The 21,985-nt window shown below is 44.0% G+C and overlaps 1 protein-coding gene across 1 annotated transcript in view; it reads left to right on the top strand.

The window, feature by feature from the left end:
* The window catches only part of ryr2a (ryanodine receptor 2a (cardiac)), a 316,621-nt gene that overhangs the window by 226,090 nt on the left and 68,546 nt on the right, over positions 1-21,985 (top strand). The window contains exons 75-88 of the mRNA XM_080872616.1: positions 96-183; positions 4,070-4,162; positions 4,308-4,478; positions 4,966-5,025; positions 6,243-6,377; positions 6,586-6,698; positions 6,984-7,080; positions 7,227-7,339; positions 13,031-13,082; positions 15,459-15,506; positions 15,607-15,706; positions 16,098-16,177; positions 20,032-20,108; positions 21,670-21,743. Coding sequence (XP_080728742.1) covers positions 96-183; positions 4,070-4,162; positions 4,308-4,478; positions 4,966-5,025; positions 6,243-6,377; positions 6,586-6,698; positions 6,984-7,080; positions 7,227-7,339; positions 13,031-13,082; positions 15,459-15,506; positions 15,607-15,706; positions 16,098-16,177; positions 20,032-20,108; positions 21,670-21,743 — 1,301 coding nt within the window. The remainder of the gene's footprint in view (positions 1-95; positions 184-4,069; positions 4,163-4,307; positions 4,479-4,965; positions 5,026-6,242; positions 6,378-6,585; positions 6,699-6,983; positions 7,081-7,226; positions 7,340-13,030; positions 13,083-15,458; positions 15,507-15,606; positions 15,707-16,097; positions 16,178-20,031; positions 20,109-21,669; positions 21,744-21,985) is intronic.

Consider the following 21,985-nt stretch of genomic DNA (forward strand, 5'->3'; position numbering starts at 1 on the left):
CCATCTGATACAGAAGCTTAGTCACTAAGATGAAGCTGCAGTTTTGGAAAAAGAATGATTGGTTTCAGCATGTAACTGTTTTGATATACTGACAGGGCCAGATGGCTTAAAGAGTCCAATCCAGAGGCAGAGGAGCTGTTCCGAATGGTGGCTGAGGTTTTTATCTTCTGGGCCAAGTCTCACGTAAGAAAATTACTGCAACATAACTATCCATCCCATAGGGCAGGTTTGGGGACCTGGGCCAACACACCTGAATCAGCTCACTAGTTCATTGCTGGGACTCTGGAGAACTTCAATACATGTTGAGGAGGTCATTTAGCCATTTAAACCAGCTGTGTTGGATCACGGACACATCTAAAAGCTGCAGGACACCGGCCCTCGAGGCCTGGAGTTAGACACCCCTGCCACAGGGCGCCAATCTGACACAGGGCTAACACAGCGAGTAGACAATCATTCACACTCACATTCACACCTGTGAGCAGTTTAGAATCACCAGGTAACTTAAACCCACTAACTGCATGTCTTTGTACTGTGGGAGGAAACCAGAGTATGCAAACATAGGAAGGCAACAGTGCTAACCACCAGGCTGCCCATAAAAACATAACTGAAAATGTCCCTAAGAGGGTCAGCTGGGATTGATCTTTATATCGCTGATTTATTAAACCTGAAATAACTAATATTACATTTTCAAGATTAAACAGAAGAGAAGAGCAGCTATCTGTCTATTGACATTGCAGTTAAGCATTTACCACAATCTGTCAAAATTGAAGAAAACTAAGATAGCAGTCTTTGCTTTGGCTTTTTCTTAGTAAAGCTGCGCAGTAAACCATAACAGTCGATGCAAATGTAAGAGGAATTATTTTTCTACATGTTGACTCGTGGACGGGAGGTTTGTTATAATGTGAAACGTTTAGGTGAATATACTGATTGCAGATAAGCTACCCATGAGCACTTTGATGAAAGTGGACTTCTGACTATGGTGGACAAAGATGGCATCATGGATACTGTGGCCAAACAGGCGGCCAATTAAAGTGGCCAACATACCTTTTTTCATTTGCTTATTTATCACATGTAAACTTCAGGCACATTTTGATGAAACCTAAAATACAGTACAGTACAATGCAAAACACTACAGTACAATAAATAGTTATTTTCAATGGTGTGATACTTGTTTAGTTCCTTTCTACTCAGTTCAGCACTCAAAGTGCTTTCTATTATACAATACAGTATAGCCCAGTACAATAGAATACAGTACCATGGATAATGGATCAATATAATACAGCACAATCTAACAAAATGCAGTACAGTACTAGACTTACTCAGCGGTACCTTCTGAAGCCAATGACTCTGATCTCTTTAGTATTATTTACAATCAGAAGTAGAAGATTTCTTCAAGATTCTACAAATTATATATATGTGTTCTGTGCGCCTCCTCCTGCCAACAGCAATTATCCGAATATTTATGATGACTGTATGACCCGGAGTTGTACTGAAAGTCCGAGGTATACAAGGTGAGCAGGAATGTTGGCAGCATAATTCCTTGCGGAGCTCCTGCACTGCACAACACCATATTAGACTGAGCACTGCCAGTCTCACATACTGTGGCCTGTCTGTGAGGTGTTCAGTAATCCATGAGGACATGTTTACTGACATTTCCTGTAGTTTCGCCCTCAATAGGAGTGGCTGGATGATGTTAAATGCATTTGAGAAATCAAAACAGGTGATCCTTACCTTAAATCAGTGTATCAGTCAGTTGTCCCATTACTTTTGAGTCTCTGAAAATTAGGACTAGTGGATCAAATTTGATGTAATTCCTAAAAATGTGTATTAATTTGCAATAATTTGATTAACCATTGAATTAAAGCTGAGGCTCGGTGGCCTCAGAATCTCATCTCTGCTTTTCACGGATGATGTGGTTCTGTTGGCTTCATCGGGTGAGGGCCTCCAGCTCGCACTGGAACGGTTCGCACCCGAGTGTGAAGCAGCGGGAATGAGGATCAGCACCTCCAAATCTGAGGCCGTGGTTCTCAGCCGGAAAAGGGTGGAGTGCCCACTCCGGGTCGGGGATGAGTTCCTGCCCCAAGTGGAGGAGTTCAAGTATCTCGGGGTCTTGTTCACGAGTGATGGGAGAAGGAAACCGGAGATCGACAGACGGATTGGTGTGGCGGCTGCAGTAATGCGGACGCTGCACCGGTCCGTCGTGGTGAAGAGGGAGCTGAGTGTAAAAGCGAAGCTCTCAATTTACCGGTCGATCTACGTCCCTACCCTCACCTATGGCCACGAGCTGTGGGCAGTGACCGAAAGAACGAGATCGCGGATACAAGCGGCAGAAATGAGCTTCCTCCGAAGGGTGGCTGGCCTCTCCCTTAGAGATAGGGTGAGAAGTTCGGCCATCCGGGAGGGGCTCAGAGTAGAGCAGCTGCTGCTCCACATCGAAAGGAGCCAGCTGAGGTGGTTCGGGAATCTGACAAGGATGCCCCCTGGGCGCCTCCTGGGTGAGGTGTTCCAGGCATGTCCCAGCGGGAGGAGGCCCCGGGGCAGACCCAGGACACGCTGGAGAGATTATATCTCTCAGCTGGCCTGGGAACGCCTTGGTGTTCCCCCGGATAAGCTGGAGGAGGTGGCTGGGGAGAGGGAGGGCTGGGCCTCTTTGCTTAGGCTGCTGCCCCCGCGACCCGGCCTCGGATAAAGCGGATGAAGATGGATGGATGGATGGATTAAAGCTGAAAGTCTTCACTTCAATTAGATCTTGACTGTAAAATCCAGTTTGGTGGAGAAAAATGACAAAAGATGCTTAACTGTACACCATCAATCGTGATCTATGTGTTCTTCAGTTTAAAAACAACTAATGGAGAGTTTACCTGAAAAGATGAGTAATGAGTTAAAAGCTTAACCTAACTTATTGTTAGACTAAAGCATTTAGCAGTGATTTTATACTTTTATTAAAGTTTCCAGGAAAAACACCATCAAAGCTACTTCTATCCTAATTCACTGGATAGAAAGCTATATAATGCACTATATTACTGCTGCTGGCATCTGACATCAGTAGATTCACATTATAAATTAGGAAGTGCGTCATCAATGACAGGAGCTCACTTGAAAACAAGGATGGAAAATGCCCTTCATGTAATTAAATATATAAATGTTGCTGTCTGCAAGTTGCAAGCATAGCTCACATGGTGGGGTTTTTTCTTTTGATCTTTGGGCTGAAGGAAAGACTATACTCGGTGTATAAATGCTCAATCAACAATCTTTTATTCCATACAATTCAACACTTTGTGAGCATAAACCATCCGGATGGGGAGACATGCATGCAGAGGGTCACAGCAAAATCTCAAAATGATGGAGCGTTACTCAAACTCTTATAGCCTCTGGTGGCCCCCACCTAGTCGTAAAAACCTAAACATACATACTTTCTAACTCTCAGTGAGCCTGAGTTATGATCTTGGCTCCCTGTTTTTCTGCTTCCAACAAAGGTGGGGGTGGAGCTGAATGTGCTCTGTGCTCTCTGCACACAATATTCTCTTCTTAACTCAGCAGTATGAAATGTCATAAAACAGTGTAACTCATTCACAGTAAATCACAGGATAGGATAATACGAACCTATCTAACAAATCTAATGATTTTCACATTCTTTTAATTCAGAAGTATAATGCAAACGAAAACTACATACTGATTATACTCTCTATAATAAGAAGTATGGTGTGGCTTACAGCAGTATCATGATTCACTCATTTCGATTACAGCCATAGGATAACACATGATAGCATAATAATCTCACAGTATTCACACCCACGAATACCTTGTTAGACCCATGAATTTTTTCATACCTTGACTCAAGGTGACTCACATGGTTAACAGTGGGTCACTGACCCCAGGACCACAATGCCAATAGGTATTAAATACCTGGGACTCTCATCAGTTGTTTTAGAACTGAAGAAGCCTCTTACTGAGAAGTAAAATGTCTTTACAAACCAAAAATATTGTCCAGTTGCCTTCTTTTCAAAGACAGTACAACACATAATACAACTGTGCTTTAATTTAAGGAAGTCCTGTTTTCTGTCTACAGAACTTCAAGAGAGAAGAGCAGAACTTTGTGGTCCAGAATGAAATTAACAACATGTCCTTCCTTATCACTGACACCAAGTGCAAGATGTCAAAGGTACAGACACATAGATGCTGGACACATTTGAGGACGTGCATACCAGTGACCTTATTTTAAAATTAAATTAAATTGATTAATTAAAACTACTTAATAGGCCTAACACTGTAAAGCGGTGCCTGTTTAATGTTTGACTTTGCCACAGGGAATAGTTTCAGACCAGGAGAGGAAGAAGATGAAGAGAAAAGGTGATCGATACTCGATGCAGACAAGTTTGATTGTTGCTACTCTAAAGCGCCTGCTGCCCGTGGGACTCAACATTTGTGCTCCAGGAGAACAAGAGCTTATCGCACTGGCTAAGAACCGCTTCACTCAGGTAGCATAGTAGTGCTAATAGATTACAGAAAGAACTGTTTCATTATAAAAATAGATATGATTCATTTAACTGTTTCTGTGTATTTCAATTCAATTTAGTTCATTTCATTTCAATTTTATTTATGTAGCACCAAATCACAATGACTGCCTAAAGGCACTTTATACTGTAATGACCCTACAATGATACAAAGAAAACAGATAAAACCCCAACAATCATACGACCCCCCTTTAAACAAGCGCTTTGGTGCCAGTGGGAAGGAAAAACCTGACTGGTTGGGGTGAGGCATATGACAATAACAATAAATTATTTGCAGTATTGCTATTCCTGAGGTAAACCTTTAGTAACAGCAAAATAACTCTGCGTTAGCTTTTTCAGCTAAAAAGTAAAATTTTGCATGAAGGCTAATTTACTGAATAAATATCTTTTATAGCATTTTGTAGGTCACAGAATACCTGTTGTTTGATCGAAGTTAATAATTCTTTTGCAGAAAGACACAGAGGACGAAGTTCGAGAGGTCATCAGGAACAACCTACATTTACAAGGAAAGGTAAGAAAAGAATCAGGCTTGTGACTGACACAAGTTACTTAAAGTGTACTTACACATTATGCCTCTGGTCTTCGATTGTGCCATGGTGTCAAGTTGTTGTCAGTTTATCTTATTCTTGTGGAAGTAATATCAAAGGACTGGTTTAAGAGAAATTCTTCAAATCTGGCACAAACATCTACTTTGACACAAGGATGAAGTGATTTGATTTTGATGGTCGGTGTCATAAAATTTAGAGTCAAGTATTCAGATTCAGTTTAAATTTCACACAAATCTAGAGTAACCTAGATGAACTGATGAACCTTTATGTCCATAAGATAAATAAGGCTACTTCACAGTGATATCATAGGTTATCCGAAAGATATAGAATAGGAAATTCAATCTGTCAACAAGTGATTGAAGGAACTCTATCACTCCACATAGCCCCTATCCCACTAACATCACTAAACTTGTCTGTACAGGAGAGTTCAGGCTGTATCAAAAAGAATCATTCAATTTCAAAGTGCTTTAATTCTGCAGCCATTCACCGGGAACAACAGCAGTGGCTGCAGTGACTACAGTGAACTATGGGATGAAGTATTTCATTGATTATTCATAAACATTGAACATTTTGTATGTAAAACTTTATATTCAGCCATATATTTTAAATTTAGTGTAAGCTTAAAATACAGCCTTGTGAAAGTGTATGATTTATTTTTGATACACTGTATATTCCAGAGTCATATGAGAAGCCATCTGCTTGACAGCTAAAGCTTCACCCACACTGGGTCAGGAAACAGGACAATGATCCCAAACACACCAGCAGAAAAAGAACTGAATCTGAAGTTATAGAGCAATCTAGAGTGACTGAAATACTGAACGTAGCAGGACCTTAAGAGTGCTGTGCGTAAATGAATGGCTTCAAACCTAAATCAACTGAAGCAACGTTATAAACAAGGCTGGGCCAAAATTCTTCCACACTGATTTTAAAGACTTATGAAGTCATGCAAAAAAACCCAACCAATTCAAGTTATTGCCAGCAAGGTAGTTATACAAGCTACTGAATCATGAGCTTTACATGCGCTCTTTCTGTGTTTTGGCTTTTGTTTTGTTAAAGTCGAGAGAGATGTAAACGAGTTGCTAGATGTTGGTTCGTACTATATATTTATATATTCACAAAGGTGCTTAACCTTGTGAATAGGCCAATAGCGTCATGCATTTCCTCTGTGTGTCTTACAAAGTCAGAGGACCCAGCAATTCGTTGGCAGATGGCCCTGTACAGAGACCTCCCAAACCACTATGAGGATACTACTGACCCAGAGAAGACTGTGGAGAGAATCCTGGATATTGGTCATGTCCTCTTCCACCTGGAGCAGGTCTATATATTCAAGTTTGAGTTGATTTTGCGCATTTTTGTGCCTACGTAGAGAGTATAGCTTTAAGGTACCCCACGGTCCTCTTAAACTAGCTGATTGGTCTTTATTAAAGCTGACCACATACTTCTCCAGGATAATATGGCTTCCAGATGGTAAGGTACACCAACTAAATATCCAGTTTACTGAGTGGTTCAGTTTGTGTCTTCAGGTGGAGCATCCTCAGCGCAGTAAGAAGGCTGTGTGGCACAAACTGCTTTCAAAACAGAGGAAGAGAGCTGTGGTCGCTTGCTTCAGGATGGCACCACTCTATAACTTGCCAAGGTATGTTCTCAAACACACACACACACACACACACACACACACACACACACACACACACACACACACACACACACACACACACACACACACACACACACGTAAAATGAAGAAGAAATATTTAAAATTGTGCACTTTATTATTTTCCCACCCTCATCTACAGCCACACCTCGGGCTAGTGAGGAAAGATTGTGGATATATGTTGCACCTACAGTGCAGCCCTTTATAAGCAGCAGAAGATGGGTAGATAAACAGTTATTAGTCATCCATGTATCTCTCTCATACTAGGCACCGGGCTGTAAACTTGTTCCTGCAGGGCTATGAAAAGTCCTGGATCGAGACAGAAGAGCACTACTTTGAAGATAAACTCATAGAAGACCTCGCTGTAAGTTAATTTCATTTAAAAAAACAAAACAAGTGGAATTATTCTGACTACTCTGGAATTTGTACTTGTTTTGAAGGCAAATTGTGTGTTAATTTATTCAGTGTATAGCAGAGTTTTAGCACTTTGTGAATGTGTGTTGATTTCAGAAACCAGGTGAACAGGAGCCATCTGAGGAAGAGGAGGGGCAGAAACACAAACACATAGATCCCCTGCATCAGCTCATCCAGCTGTTCAGCAGAACAGCCCTAACAGAAAAATGGTGTGTAATTTTACACACTACCTGTTAAAAGTCCCTATTTTTCCAGTTATTTGTTGCAGTTCAAGTCATTACTCCCCATGCTGCTGCCATCCTTGTCCATAGTCTTATTACATCCTGTATTGATTACTGTAATTCCCTCCTATTTGGTCTCCCTAAAAGGTCCCTTCATAAACTCCAACTTCTTCAAAATTCTGCAGCTCGGGTCATAACTTGCACTCCATTAAGTGCTCATATTACCCCAGTTCTTCAGCAGCTTCACTGGTTGCCCATAGAAGCCAGGATAAATTTTAAAATCTTACTTCTTGCATACAAGTGTGTCCATAAATCTGCTCCTGCATATTTGTGTGACCTGCTCCATATCACAGCTGTTTCCCGCCCTCTCAGATCATCATCTGCTATTCATCTTACTGTTCCGTCCTCACACCTTATCACTATGGGGAACAGAGCTTTCAGTCGCTCTGCTCCTCGGCTCTGGAACTCTCTTCCTCCTGCACTAAGAAATATTGACTCCCTCTCCGTATTTAAGACACAGCTCAAAACACATCTGTTTAAACTGGCTTATTCGCTTTAATGCTGATTTTATCTGTTGTCACGCTCTGTTTTGTAATTTTAACTTATTTTATGTATTTTATGACTATTGTTCCTTTTATTAATTGTGTTTTTTGTAAGGTGACCTTGGGTTTCTGAAAGGCGCCCTCAAATAAAATGTATTATTATTATTATTATTATTGTTATTATTAAAGTCCAATGAATAGCTTGAAATGGCACAAAGGTAAGTGGTGAGCTGCCAGAGGTTAGATTACCCAAAACTGAAAAATAATGTACATTTCAAAATTATACCAAAAGGCCTTTTTCAAGGACACAACATGGGTTAACAATTCAAAGCTGTTCTGCAGCAGTGAAGGTTGATCAAGCCTTGAAAGCTGGTGCTACTAATTCCTACAGGTGTTCCAACTTGGATTACTTCCAACCCCCTCTGTCTGCATAAAACAGTGTTGAACACACTGTGGTGCCATACCCTAGTGAGCATCAGCTGAACAGTACTGTACTGCAGAAAGTAGTGTGTTGCTACAAAAATGGTGAGAAAAAGACCATTAACAGTGGAAGAGAGAGAGACCATCATAACACTTAAAAATGTGCGTCTGTCCTGACAGAGAAAGTCAAAGTGTCAGTGAGTACAGTTTCCTTCACCGTCAAACGCACTGAGAAACAAACTGTGACAGGAAGAGGTCTGCAGACCCAAAGACACGACTGAATCAGAGGACAGGTTTCTGAGAGTTAACAGCTTGTTTGATAGACGGCTCACAGGACAACAGCTTCAAGCACAGCTATCTCAAAGAGCTTCATGATGTAGTCACCTGAAATGGTTTCATTTCACAGGTGTGCCTGTCAGGGTTCATTTGTGGAGTTTCTTGCCTTCTTAATGGGGTTGGGACCATCAGGTGTGTTGTGCAGAAGTCAGGTTGGTACACAGCTGACAGCCCTGTTTGACAAATGCATTAATTTATAATATGGCAAGAACCAATGAGGTAAGTAAAGAGAAATGACAGCCCATCAGTCAGTCTGGAAAATTGCTAAAACTCTGAATGTGAATACATTCATCCGAGTCCCCAGGCTCAGAAATCACAAGTTAACAGCAGCTCAGATTAGAGCCCAGATAGATGCCACACAGAGCTCCAGTAGCAGACACATCTCTACATGTTCAGAGGAGACTGTGTGAATCAGGCCTTTATGGTCAATCAGCTGCTAAGAAACCATGACTAAGGAAAAGCAACAAGCAGAAGAGATTTGTTTGATCCAAGAAACACAAGGATGGACATTAGACCAGTGGAAATCTGTGCTGTGGTCTGATGAGTCCAAATCTGAGATCTTTGATTCCACCCACCGTGTCTTTGTATGACGCTCATGAAGGTGAACGGATGGTCTCCACATGCATGGTTCCTGGATAGTTTTGAATGTTTGCAACGCCGCCATCTCTTACAGTCGCCAGAACCTAATTGATCTAGGTTTTAAATATAGTTTGTCTGTTTCTGGCGACTATCAGCGAACACACAACATCCTGGTGGAGATAGCGAGACCGCCAGGGTCACCGTGGATGGTCTGCCCGCCCAGCAAGCGTAGAAGGCGATGGAGGGAAAGAAAGCAGAAGAGGGGATGCCGGTCGGGCTCAGACGCTAGGCTACGCAAACATCCACACCGGCCAGCACTTCCGAGCCTTTTCCTATCGAACGCCAGATCCATCACCCACAAACTTGACGAATTGGAGCTACAGATAGCCAACACAAGCTTTGCACGTAACTGCAGCATTATTCTTATTACGGAGACGTGGCTTCACCCGCTGATTCCCGACGCTGCAGTCGAGTTAGCAGGCCGCACGCTACACCGGCATGACAGAAACAGCAACTCAGGTAAAAGCAGAGGAGGGGGGCTATGTGTTTACGTGCATAACGAGTAGTGTTGTAACAGCAGGATCATTCACACACACTGTTCTCCTGATTTGGAGGTTCTGGCAGTCTCGTGCAGACCTTTTTACATCCCGAGGGAGTTTACAGTAGTTATTGTGATAGCTGTTTATATACTGCCGGATGCTAACGTTAGCACGGCTCTCAGCCTCTTGCTCAACACCATAAACAAACAACAGCTTGCCCACCCCGATGGGGTTTTTATTGTCGCCGGCGACTTTAACAAAGCGTGCCTAAAGACTGTGCTTCCTAAATTTGTCCAGTTCGTGGACTTTGCTACGAGAGGAGAACACACTTTGGACCATGTCTATTCAAACATCAGGCATGCTTTCAGAGCGACACCCCTCCCCCACCTGGCTGGATCTGACCACCTCTGCATGTCCCTCACCCCCACCTACACCCCCCTGCTGAGAAAAACAAAGCCCCAGACAAAGACAATAAAAACCTGGCCTGAAGGAGCCCTTTCTCAACTGCAGGACTGCTTCTCAACAACTGTATGGGATTTATTCTCCAGCCACAACCTCCAGGAGTACACGGACACTGTACTCTCGTACATCAGGAACTGTGTTGACAATGTCACCGTCAACAAAAGGGTCAGGGTGTTTCCAAATCAAAAACCCTGGATGAATAGCGAAGTGCAATCCCTCCTAAAAAGCCGCAACACTGCCTTCAAGTCAGGGGACAGGGCTGCGTATAGGGCGGCCAGGGCAGACCTGAGTAGAGGCATCAGGAAAGCTAAGGCTGCCTATAGGAGGAGGATTGAAGATCACTTTGCTGACAACGACCCCAGAAAAATGTGGCAGGGGATCAATCACATTACCAACTACAGAAGCAATAACCAGGCAACATCTAGGACTGATGCCTCACTGGCTGAGGATCTAAACCGTTTCTTCGCCCGCTTTGAGACGACCAAGCCCTCAGCTGCCACACCACTTCCACCCGCCCCCAGCACTGGCACACTAACACTTAGGGAGCACCAAGTGAGGTGTGTTCTAAGGTCAGTGAATCCCAGGAAGGCGGCGGGTCCTGATGGAATACATGGAAAGGTTCTCAGAGCATGTGCTGACGAACTGACCGGAGTCTTCACTAAAATCTTCAACCTTTCCTTGTCATCAAACACCGTCCCGCCCTGCCTCAAAACCTCCACCATCATCCCCATCGCCAAGAAGACAGCTGTGGCCAGCCCAAATGACTACAGGCCTGTTGCACTTACGCCTGTAGTGATGAAGTGCTTTGAGAGACTGGTCTGTCAGCACATCAGGGCCGGTCTGCCTCCCACTCTGGACCCCCACCAATTTGCCTACAGGACAAATCGTTCCACCGAGGACGCTATCACCATAGTGCTCCACACTGCGCTGAGTCACCTGGAGCACCGAGGAAGCTATGTGAGAATGCTCTTTCTGGACTTCAGCTCAGCATTCAATCATATCATCCCGGAGATCCTGGTCCAGAAACTGTCTCACCTGGGACTCTCCACCCCCATCTGCCTCTGGATCAAGGACTTCCTGACAAATAGACCACAGTCTGTCAGACTCGGCCCCCACCGGTCCAGCACCATCACACTCAGCACCGGGTCTCCACAAGGATGTGTTTTGAGTCCCGTCCTGTTTACGCTCTACACATCCGACTGCTCCCCTACCCATCTCTCAAACACCATCATAAAGTTCGCGGATGACACCACAGTGGTTGGACTCATCTCAAGGGGGGATGAGTCGGACTACAGAGATGAGGTCAACAGACTGACTGAGTGGTGTTCAGTTAACAACCTCCAACTGAACACCACGAAAGCTAAAGAACTTATCTTGGACTTCAGGAAGGGCAGAGCAGACCCGGTCCCACTCTACATCCACGGGAGCTGTGTGGAGAGGGTACACTCCATGAGGTTTCTGGGCGTGCAGATATCTGATGACCTCTCCTGGACTGCAAATACCACGGCGGTGGTTAAAAAGGCCCAGCAGCGTCTCCACTTTCTGAGAGTGCTCAGAAGGAACAACCTGGAGGAGAGGCTGCTGGTGACATTTTACAGAGCCACCATAGAGAGCATCCTAACGTATGGCATAACAACATGGTATGCAGGGTGCTCAGCTGCAGACAGGAAAGTACTGCAGAGGGTCATCAACACAGCCCAGAAGATCACTGGCTGCTCTCTGCCCAGCCTGGAGGTCACTGCAAACTCTCGGTACCTCAGCAGAGCTGGCAATATCATCAAGGACCACTCTCACCCCAGCAACCAACTGTTTGAACTATTACCGTCAGGCCGACGGTACAGGTCACATAAAACCAGGACAAACAGATTCAGGGATAGCTTCTTTCCCAGAGCTATCACCGTAGTAAATAAGCACAAAAACAATTGAACCTATTCCATACAGTCACTGTCATTATATTAATGCTGCTATTCATACTGTCATTATATTAATGCTGCTATCCTGTATATATTGTACATACTATTGTTTGAGTACTTACGATTGTTTTTTTTTGTACTTTTTATATTTTACATTTATATTTATTATTGAAACTTGCACCAAGGGAGTGGCACTCCAATTTCGTTGTACTCTGTACAATGACAATAAAGGCTATTCTATTCTATTCTATTCTATTCCTACTGTGAAGCATGGAGGAGGAGGTGTGATGGTGTGAGAGTGCTTTGGTGGTGACACCATTACTGGGATTTTTTTCAAAATTGAAGGCACACTGAACCAGCATGGCTGCCACAGCATCCTGCAGCGACATGCCACCTCATCCAGTTTGTGTTTAGTTGGACCATCATTTATTTTCCAACAGCACAATGAGCCCAAACACACCTCCAGGCTGTGTGAGGGCTGTTTGACCAAGAAGGAGAGTGATGGAGTGCTGCACCAGACAGCCTGGCCTCCACAGTCACAGTGACCTAAACCCAATGGAGACGGTTTGGGATGAGATGGAGCGCAGAGTGAAGGCAAAAGGACCAACAGGTGCTCAGCATCTCTGGGAACTCCAAGACTTTTGGAAAACCATTTCTGGTGACGACCTCATGAAGCTCAGAGAGAGAGTGCCAAGAGTGTGCAAAGCAGTAATCAAAGCAAAGGGTCGATATTTTAAAGTATCTGAAATATAAAACATGTAAATATTCATAAAAATAATGAAAACTATTAAATGAGAAGATGTCATTTCAGTCCGTGGTGCACCAAAATAATTTTCCTTAATACAGCTATAATTGTGCTAACTTTTGTGAATGTGTTTGTTTTTGCAGTAAACTGGATGAGGATAATCTCTACATGGCCTACGCAGACATCATGGCTAAGGTATCTGTTATCTGAGTACCAACACTTTTGAATTGAGACTCACATAGCTGGCTTAGCATAGACGGTGAAAAAAAACGGTTATTGTTCTGTGTGCTGTTTATGTCATAGACCAGGGCTGATGCTTTTGGGCTGATGGATTACTTGCAGGGTGCTGTACTGCCTAATCAAATCACTTATTGCAACTGGCACCTCCCCTACCTTCAGTGTAGAATAGTTTAGTGTGGCCTGAAAAGCTAAGAGAGGAAAAAGAAATGGAAAAACAGATGCACCAAACTGTGGCAAATTAACCAAATGTTAGCAGCTGCACTGTTAACAGTAGCACTAGCAGTTACTAGTCCAGAAGACTAGTTACTAGTCTTCTGGATGGTAGAGTTGTTGTTGGTTTAGGATACTGTTAATATATCACTGCTTAGGGATTGCAGTCCGAATTGGGTCTGCTGGGTATATTTCTTCAGACACTTTATGCTGTCAAGGCCGGGAGACCAGTACGTGGGAGTGAGCATAAGTGCAGACACAATACAGAGCGGAAATAAGATTTCACAAGTTTTATTGAAATCACAGAATAAACTATGGTGAGACATGAATACGTGGCAGGGGTTGCTCTGGAGGTGGGTAGCCGTCTGAGTGTTGAATGAGTGAGTTGGGTTCCAACCTTGCATTCTAGTAATCCAGAGGAAGCAGCAGGCAGGAGGACAGGCAGGTGAGAGCAGTGAGTAATTTAAGTCGAGAGAAGCAAGTTGCAGAATGAAGCTGGGATTTGACTGTGGAGACCAGCGTCCAGAGGAAGGAGTAAGGTGGTGACTTGACGAGATTGCTAAAGGCACAAAAGAGATCAAGTACTTGGCATGAACAAAGAAACGAAGGGGTGAAGAACTGATGGCAACACTGGTTTTAAATACTGTCTTGCTGAATGCCACAGATGGAAAACACGTGGAGAAGTGTAGGTGTTGAACCAGGGCTCCACCCCAAAAGGCAGATGCAGAGCGCAAGGCCAGGACAGAAAACCACTGAACACTCACCTGGATCATGACATATATAAACACAAAGATTGGTGTCTTTAGCTTTAGGACCAACCAGGTTCCCCAAAATAAAAAAAAAACCTCTTTGTGGTGAACACCTACACATCGAATAAAAAATTAAAGCATGTGAGACTCAATCATGCACACTTTGCCTGGCAAAGATTCTTTTTATATTGTTTATTTTACTTTACTTAACATGCCAGGCATTGTCAGGCACCAGGAGGAACCCAGGATCCAATGCATCACCATAGGGTCTGACAATGAGTCCAACGATTTCATCCCATTACTTAATGGGAGTCAGGGTGCCATTACCTAGTCTGTTAGAGGTTTGTGCGTCTGTCCATGGATATGCCTCCCCCAGACCAGTCATACTGAACGATGTTACAGGCGGCATAATGTTCTCCACAGCTTCTCTAGACCCTTTCACATCTGTCACATGTGCTCAGGGTGAACCTGCTATCATCTGTGAAAAGGATAGGGCACCAGTGGTGGACCATTCTGGTATTCTACGGCAAATGCCAGACAGGCTCTACAGTGCTGGGCAGTCAGCAGAGGGTTGACAAGAGGAAGCTATGTCCCCAGGCCACCATCATAAAGTCGTTTGTTGATTGTTGATCAGAGACATTCATGTCAGTGGCCTCTCAATTTACCGGTCGATCTACCCTCACCTATAGTCACGAGCTGTGGGTAGTGACCGAAAGAACGAGATTGTGAATACAAGCGGCAGAAATGAGCTTCCTCCGAAGGGTGGCTGGCCTCTCCCTTAGAGATAGGGTGAGAAGTTCGGCCATTCGGGAGGGGCTCAGAGTAGAGCTGCTGCTGCTCCACATCGAAAGGAGCCAGCTGAGGTGGTTCGGGCATCTGACAAGGATGCCTCCTGGGCGCCTCCTGCGTGAGGTGTTCCGGGCATGTCCCACTGGGAGGAGGCCCCGGGGCAGACCCAGGACACGCTGGAGAGATTATATCTCTCGGCTGGCCTGGGAACGCCTTGGTGTTTCCAGGGACAAGCTGGAGGAGGTGGCTGGGGAGAGGGAGGTCTGGGCTTCTCTGCTTAGGCTGCTGCCCCTGGATAATTGGAAGAAAATGGATGGATGGATGGATGGATGGTCCTGCTGCAGGTCATTTTGTAGAACTCTGGCAAGTTTCATCCTGTTCATCTTTGCACAAAGCAGCAGATACCGGCCCTCCCCATCATTCGTAACATCTGGTTTAAAAAAACAAAGATGGTGACACCGAAAACACTAAGTTTGATGCCTCAGTGCTTTGGAACTTCCCGTCGCTGATGTGGCTATATCTATCCTAAGTAAACAGTCTGTAGTTTGTATGCTTTTTTTTTCACCTTTCTCCCTTCCTTCAGAGTTGCCATGATGAAGAGGATGACGATGGAGAAGTGAAGAGTTTTGAAGTAGGTGATCAGTCGGTCTTGAATCTTCTACTAGTCTCTAGTTTTTAGCAGTTTCATTTTTAGATGGTCTGCAATGATATGCGTCACCTTTCTAACAAAGGAAAAAGAGATGGAGAAGCAGAAGCTGTTGTATCAGCAGGCTCGGCTGCACGACCGTGGCGCTGCTGAGATGGTGCTCCAAACCATCAGTGCTAGTAAAGGTAAGTCTTGGCTATCACCCCCTACTCTTTACTGTAACTCAGTGGTGGCAAATATATTACGGCCCTTGTGATAGAACCAGGCTGTCCAATCCCTATGCCTGCTTACTCATTGATGTGTTAAAAGTAATTTGTTCTGGATATGACTGTTTGGGAGCCTTCTCGATTTTTCAGTTGATTTTTTTCTGTACTTCTCACATTATAACAATATGTGAACTGTAACCGATAATAATCAGGATGTGTTAATACCTCTCTGACATTCTGGTTTAAAAATATGCTGTGCAAAAAAATATTAGTAAAATAATAAAAGTTTCAATTGTTCTTTGTTATAAACAAATTTAAAAAGCTAACAAATGCTAGTGAGTCATTTCGAGTGGGTGTTCCTCTCCTCCAGGTGAGATGGGTCCCATGGTGGCATCTACTCTGAAACTGGGCATAGCTATTCTCAATGGTGGGAACTCAACCGTACAGCAGGTAATGCTTCGCTACTTCACTGTTATTTATATTGACTGCTGGATTATAGCTATATTATCTATTTTCAAATGTTATTTATACAAAGCATACTCAAAGTAACTGGTACAAGTGTGAAATATAATGCATCTATTCCACTGAAATTTAAAATTTTTCTCATAGATTTTTACCTCTCAGTTGTAAAAGGTTTTGTCATCACCCTGGGTGGACAGGCGACGTGGACACCTACGTTTGTGAATGAACTTGAGAACGATGCAACATAGAATTTTGAAATTGACACCATGGGTGTATCTATTAAAGATATCAGATGAGTTCAAATCTCAGTAACCTTGGCTTCAAGGTCAAGGTTCGGAGGTCAAATTTTATGAAAATCTTGAGAATGCAGCGCAAAAGGGCTGAAATTGATACTATGGTGTACTGCAACACACCTTTGTGTTATGTTGCCCAGTAAGACACACAGTGTTTTAAGATGCACTGGTCTTTATTTACAATTTAGCCTTACCGGGTTGTTATCACCAGATTTCTTACTGAAGGTGCCTCCTCATGCGCAGCCATCTGCTCTCAGTTCCTGTTCCTCCTCTAGGTCCTGGCACTGCTCCCTGAACCCACTGCACCACCCCTCCCCCCGCAGCTGAGGCACAGTCCACGGCCCACCACATAGCCCTACAAATTCCCCTGGAGAGAAAATCAGCCCTGAGTATGTGGGCCCTGGCCTGTGGATCACCTTGAACTTATAAGGCTGGCAAGCCAGATATGACTGGGTGATCTAGGCATTGACATCTTTCATGTGGTGGAGCCACTGCAGTGGGGCACGATCTGAACAGGGAGGTAATAACGAAGAGAGTCCACCACCCGCTGGATCGCCAGGCACTGCCATGCTCTACCTGGTTTCTTGTTCTGAGAGTTTCCAACTGATGTAGACAGCGTGATGGTCAACCCCTCTTACTTGCTGGGATGAAACAGCCCCCAGCCCTCTGCTCAACGTGTCAGTCTGCAGAACACAAGGGAAGAAAAAGTCTTCATTACCTTACACTGTCTGGCACTGCTCCGTCCACTGGACAAGATCAGGTTCACCCTTTTAGGGGAGATCAGTCAAGGGACTGGTGACCACCGCAAATGTTGAGATGAACCAACAATAGTAACCAGCCAGCCCCAGCAACCACTTCACCTCCTTTTTGGCCCCGAGATGCGGGCAGCTTGCAGTGGTTGTGGTTTTCTCCATTTGAGAATGCAACTGCCTGCCTCCCAGGTGGTACCCCAGATACTGTACCTCCCTCTGTCCAACCGCACACTTCTTCATGTTGGCCTTGTGCCCTGCCTGCCTCAGGAACTCCAGGGCTGCAGGCCACCTGCTGCATATGATTCGATGTCACCATGGATGGTCCATGGATCCATGGATGATCATCCAGCTAGGCAGTGGCGTATGCAGCATGTGGACACAGCATCCTGTCTGTGAAGTGCTGGAAAGTGGCTGGGGCTCTAAACAAGCCAATGGAAGTGTGACCATTTGGAACAATCTGTATGGACTGGAGAAGGCCATTTTTTTGTCCAGAGACAAGTCTGCCAGTAGCTCTTGATTAAATCCAGCATAATGATAAAACGAGCAGTACCTAACCAATCCATAAGCTTGTACCTGAGGCATGGGGTAAGCGTCAAACTGTGACACCTCCTTCACCTTGTGGTAGTCCACGCAGAACAATATAGACCCAGCTTTCTACACCACAAAAACTATGGGGCTACACCAGATGTTTTGTGACTCTTCTATTACCCCTATCTCCAGGATAACAGCCAATTCTTTCTGAGTAATTTGTCTTTTCTGCTTAGGCAATCTATAAGGGTGTGAATGCACTGAAACCCCAATGCACATTTCAAAATGGTACTCTGTGAGAGTGGTGTGACCATGCAGGGGAGAGCCTGCAACCCTGTCCGACTGCACCTTTTCATAGTCAACATCCCACACTCACTCTGTGACCAATAGTTCTTGCCGCTTGGCAGGTAATTTTGAGATGGATAAAGGGAGCAACACAAGTACTTTAACTCCCAGTGAAAATTGTCTCAGCCAAGCTCCCCAATTGTACAGGTGAATGGCCTGTATTTGTATAGCGCTTTACTAGTCCCTAAAAAAATGAGAGTCTAGCCTGCAATCTCTATTTTGCTCATCCTAATGAATACACTTAAAAATTATAGACTTTCCAGTCTAGTTCAACCGCTCTACCAACCCGTCATTCTGAGGGTGATGAATGCTTGGCCAAACATATTTGATGGACAGTAATTAAACAGTTCTTTTAGTGTACAAGACATGAAGCCTTGGTCAATCAGTGTCTCTTCCAGGATGCCACTACTTCAGAATATCTGTTGCATAATCCACCAAAAGTAATACAAAGTGATACCCTCATGCACTATGGTGAAATGGCCAGATGAGATCCATGCCAGTGCACTTAAATGGACCCTCCATTAGTGGTAATGAGTACAACATCCTGGGCTGGATGCACACCACAGGCGCACATCCCTTCAAATGCCAAAAAAAAAAAAAAACAGGCCATGATTTGTTCCCTTTTTTTATTGCATGTGGCCAGTAATTGGGTTATAATGAGCTGCCTGTAAGATATTTCTTAATGGCTTTTCTGCACCATCAACTGGGTGTGCCTGCGTGGAGCCCGAGTCCACCATAGCCCGGTCTGTACCCACTTGGCACCTTACTAGAGTACTGTATACTCCTGGACCAGAGGAAGTCGCTGGAGGGCCAGTGACATGGAACACTCGCCCCATCTCCATCAAGCGGGCACTCCCAGTGGACATGTCCCAGCCGCAACTCCAGCACTCTTGCCCCAACAAATGTGCTGCTCTCGTTGAGGGACGCAAGAGAACCCACACAGGGAGAAGCGTCATTACATGTTGGTGCCATTAAATGTTGGTGCCATTAAATGTTGGCAGCCAGTGCACTACAGCTGCTGGCTACAGTGGGACCTCGCGGGGTTTCCTTCTCCGGGCCCGGACAAGCCAACTTGCTACCAGCTCCTGCGGCGCCAGGTGATCCTCAGCCAGTATCACATGAAAATGGACCCCGTTCCACTTTTTCCACTGTGAGCCACCTCGTGAACTTCTCCAATGTTAGCATATTCAGCAGCCTTTCCCCTTCATTGGGCCAGTCTGCAGGCACCTGGCCACCGCCTTATGGAGCCACCTGGCATAGGCAAATGGCCAATCCCTCAGCTCCATCCAGAACCAACAGGAGTGGTCTTAGGGTGGTGAAGCAGATCTAGGATCACTCAATGGACATCAGGAAAGTAAGTTTTTGCTACGACCAGAAGGCTAAGTGCTGCCATCTGGGCCTCCCTGATGATCTCCAACTCTGTTGGCCAGTCTCCCGTCGCACTGCCCTCTAAACCAACTGCACCACCCCTCCCCTGCAACTGAGCCACAGACCCCACCCTTCCACACAGATCTACTAAAAATCTCATACGAGTCTGAACCTCACTGACCTTGACCTGAAGGTCAAGGCTAGAGGTCAAGTTTTCTGAAAGTCTTGTGAATGTGATAATTGGAGAAGTAAGTCATCCAGGACTTTGACACTGATAACATAGGAGTAGTAAAAATCTCGGACAAGTTGGAATCTCAGTGTCCTTGACCTCAAAGTTAGAAGTCAGAGATCAGGTTTTTGGAAAACCTTGCGAATCCGATAACTTGAGAAGAAGGGGATGTACGATTTTGAAATACATACTGTAGGTGTATCTACTAGGAGGCTGAGGGGTACCACCACCAGTATTTTTATTTTAATGACAGATGTAGACTGTTTTTTGTCAAATCTGAGTAAACTCCAGTATCTTATTGTGCTTTCACTGTGTCATCTTTAACAGAAAATGTTAGATTATCTGAAGGACAAGAAGGACGTGGGCTTCTTTCAGAGTCTGGCTGGTCTCATGCAGTCATGCAGGTATAAATAAGATTTCCTATTTCAGGGCTGAAGCAAGTATTTTCACACCTGTCTACCACAGGATCAGTGACCTTCTGACTAATCGCATGCAGATGGTTAGATTAGGCCCCTGCTTCTCTTTCACTGTCACATTGAACACCAGCATTATTAAGCTGTGTGTTGAACCTCCTTTTACATCCTCTCTACCCTCTGCATCCCTATCAATTTTCCACACACCACAGCTAAGTTTGATGATGAGAAGACTGTAGTTGGCACATCTCAGAAGAAGATGTGACAGCCTTTGTAGATGAAGCCCCAGGATGGGATACAGAGAACAACCCTTAGCTCTACCAAAACCAAAGAACTCATGATAGATTACTGGAGGCACAACAAATATCATAACCCAATACACATTGATAGAGACTGTGTGGCAAAGGTTCCTGCCTTCGAGTTTCTTGGTATACAAGCTTCAGAAAATCACTCCTGGTCCAGAGACTGCACTTATCAAGGCACAGCAGAGATTACACTTCTTGAGAAACTCCCCCTTCATTGCCATTCTGCATCTCTGTAAGATGTGCTGACAGCTCAGTGGCAGACAGAAAATCCCTTCAGAGGATCTTAAAGTCTTCCCAGAAACTAGCTGTACTCTAAACTCGCTTCTTTGGGGAAACTTTCAGCTCTCACTGCCTTAGCAGAGAAGAAAACATGATTCCATTTTGCACATTACCTGTTGAAGTTACTGCACTTTGGCAGACGATTCAGGTCCCTGTAATCATGAACAAACAGATTTATGAACTGCTTCTGTTCCAGAACCATACTAGAACTGAACTCTGCCAAACACTTATCTTGACTGACTGCCCAGCAAAACAGTAGTTACCTTTGCATTACAAGTACATGCTTCACTCTACCGTAGTGCAGTAATTCATATTGTATTAAATTCTAGTTATTGTGTTCTCTTGTACTGTTGTGTGTTATATTTCATATCATTATTTCTGTTATATTTGCCAGCACCTTCTGCAAATTTGGTTGTACTTTGTGCAATGTTATTAATCTGATCTAGCGGGCAACTTTGTGTGCTCAGCACTTTTGTTTTTCAGGAAATGGCGAACTGTACAAACTCTTTTAGCAGGGTTTAAATTATTATTGTTTATATGTTGAGGTTGTTGTCATTTTGGCTGCAAAAGTTTTACTTGGTTCTATTTGCTGACAGTATTCCTAGGAAGGTAGTAAAAGGCACAGTTGTAGCAGAGAAAAAAAAAGCCACCAAACAACTCAAATAAACCAGATGTCAATTTAGGAAGAGTGTATGTCAGCCTGACTGAGCAAATGTACAGACCATACACACATAAAGGAGATGGACAATGGGGCATTCAAGACAACAATGAAATAAAAACATTGAAAACCACATGAGAGGCCAATATTCAACATAAACATGGAATAAAACTGCTGGTCAGAGACTTGCACATATAGGATAAATCCACGGAAAAGGAAAACACTCATCAAACAAGGGCAAGACAAAAACACGAATAGAGCAGAAATGCGATGGATGTAGTGATTCACACTATATTTGTCTTTGTTTTAGTGTTCTGGATCTAAATGCATTTGAGAGGCAAAATAAAGCAGAGGGACTGGGAATGGTGACAGAGGAAGGATCAGGTAAGATTCCCCATGTTTATACCTTTTGGGCTAATTTTGAAAAAATACAGAAACGAAAACCAAAATTTATGAAACATCTCTTTTTCCGGGATGGAGTTTGACGACCTTAACTTTCTACCTATTGAAAGCATAGAGAATGTTAATATTAAAATACTTAACTTATCTAGGTCTAGTTAAAGTATTTAATTAACCTAAAGATGGTCAGTTTAAAGCTGCTTTTAAAACAACACAATATTCTGAAA

Source organism: Rhamphochromis sp. 'chilingali' (genome assembly GCF_963969265.1).
Source record: "Rhamphochromis sp. 'chilingali' genome assembly, chromosome: 22".
Taxonomy (NCBI): Eukaryota; Metazoa; Chordata; class Actinopteri; order Cichliformes; family Cichlidae; genus Rhamphochromis; species Rhamphochromis sp. 'chilingali'.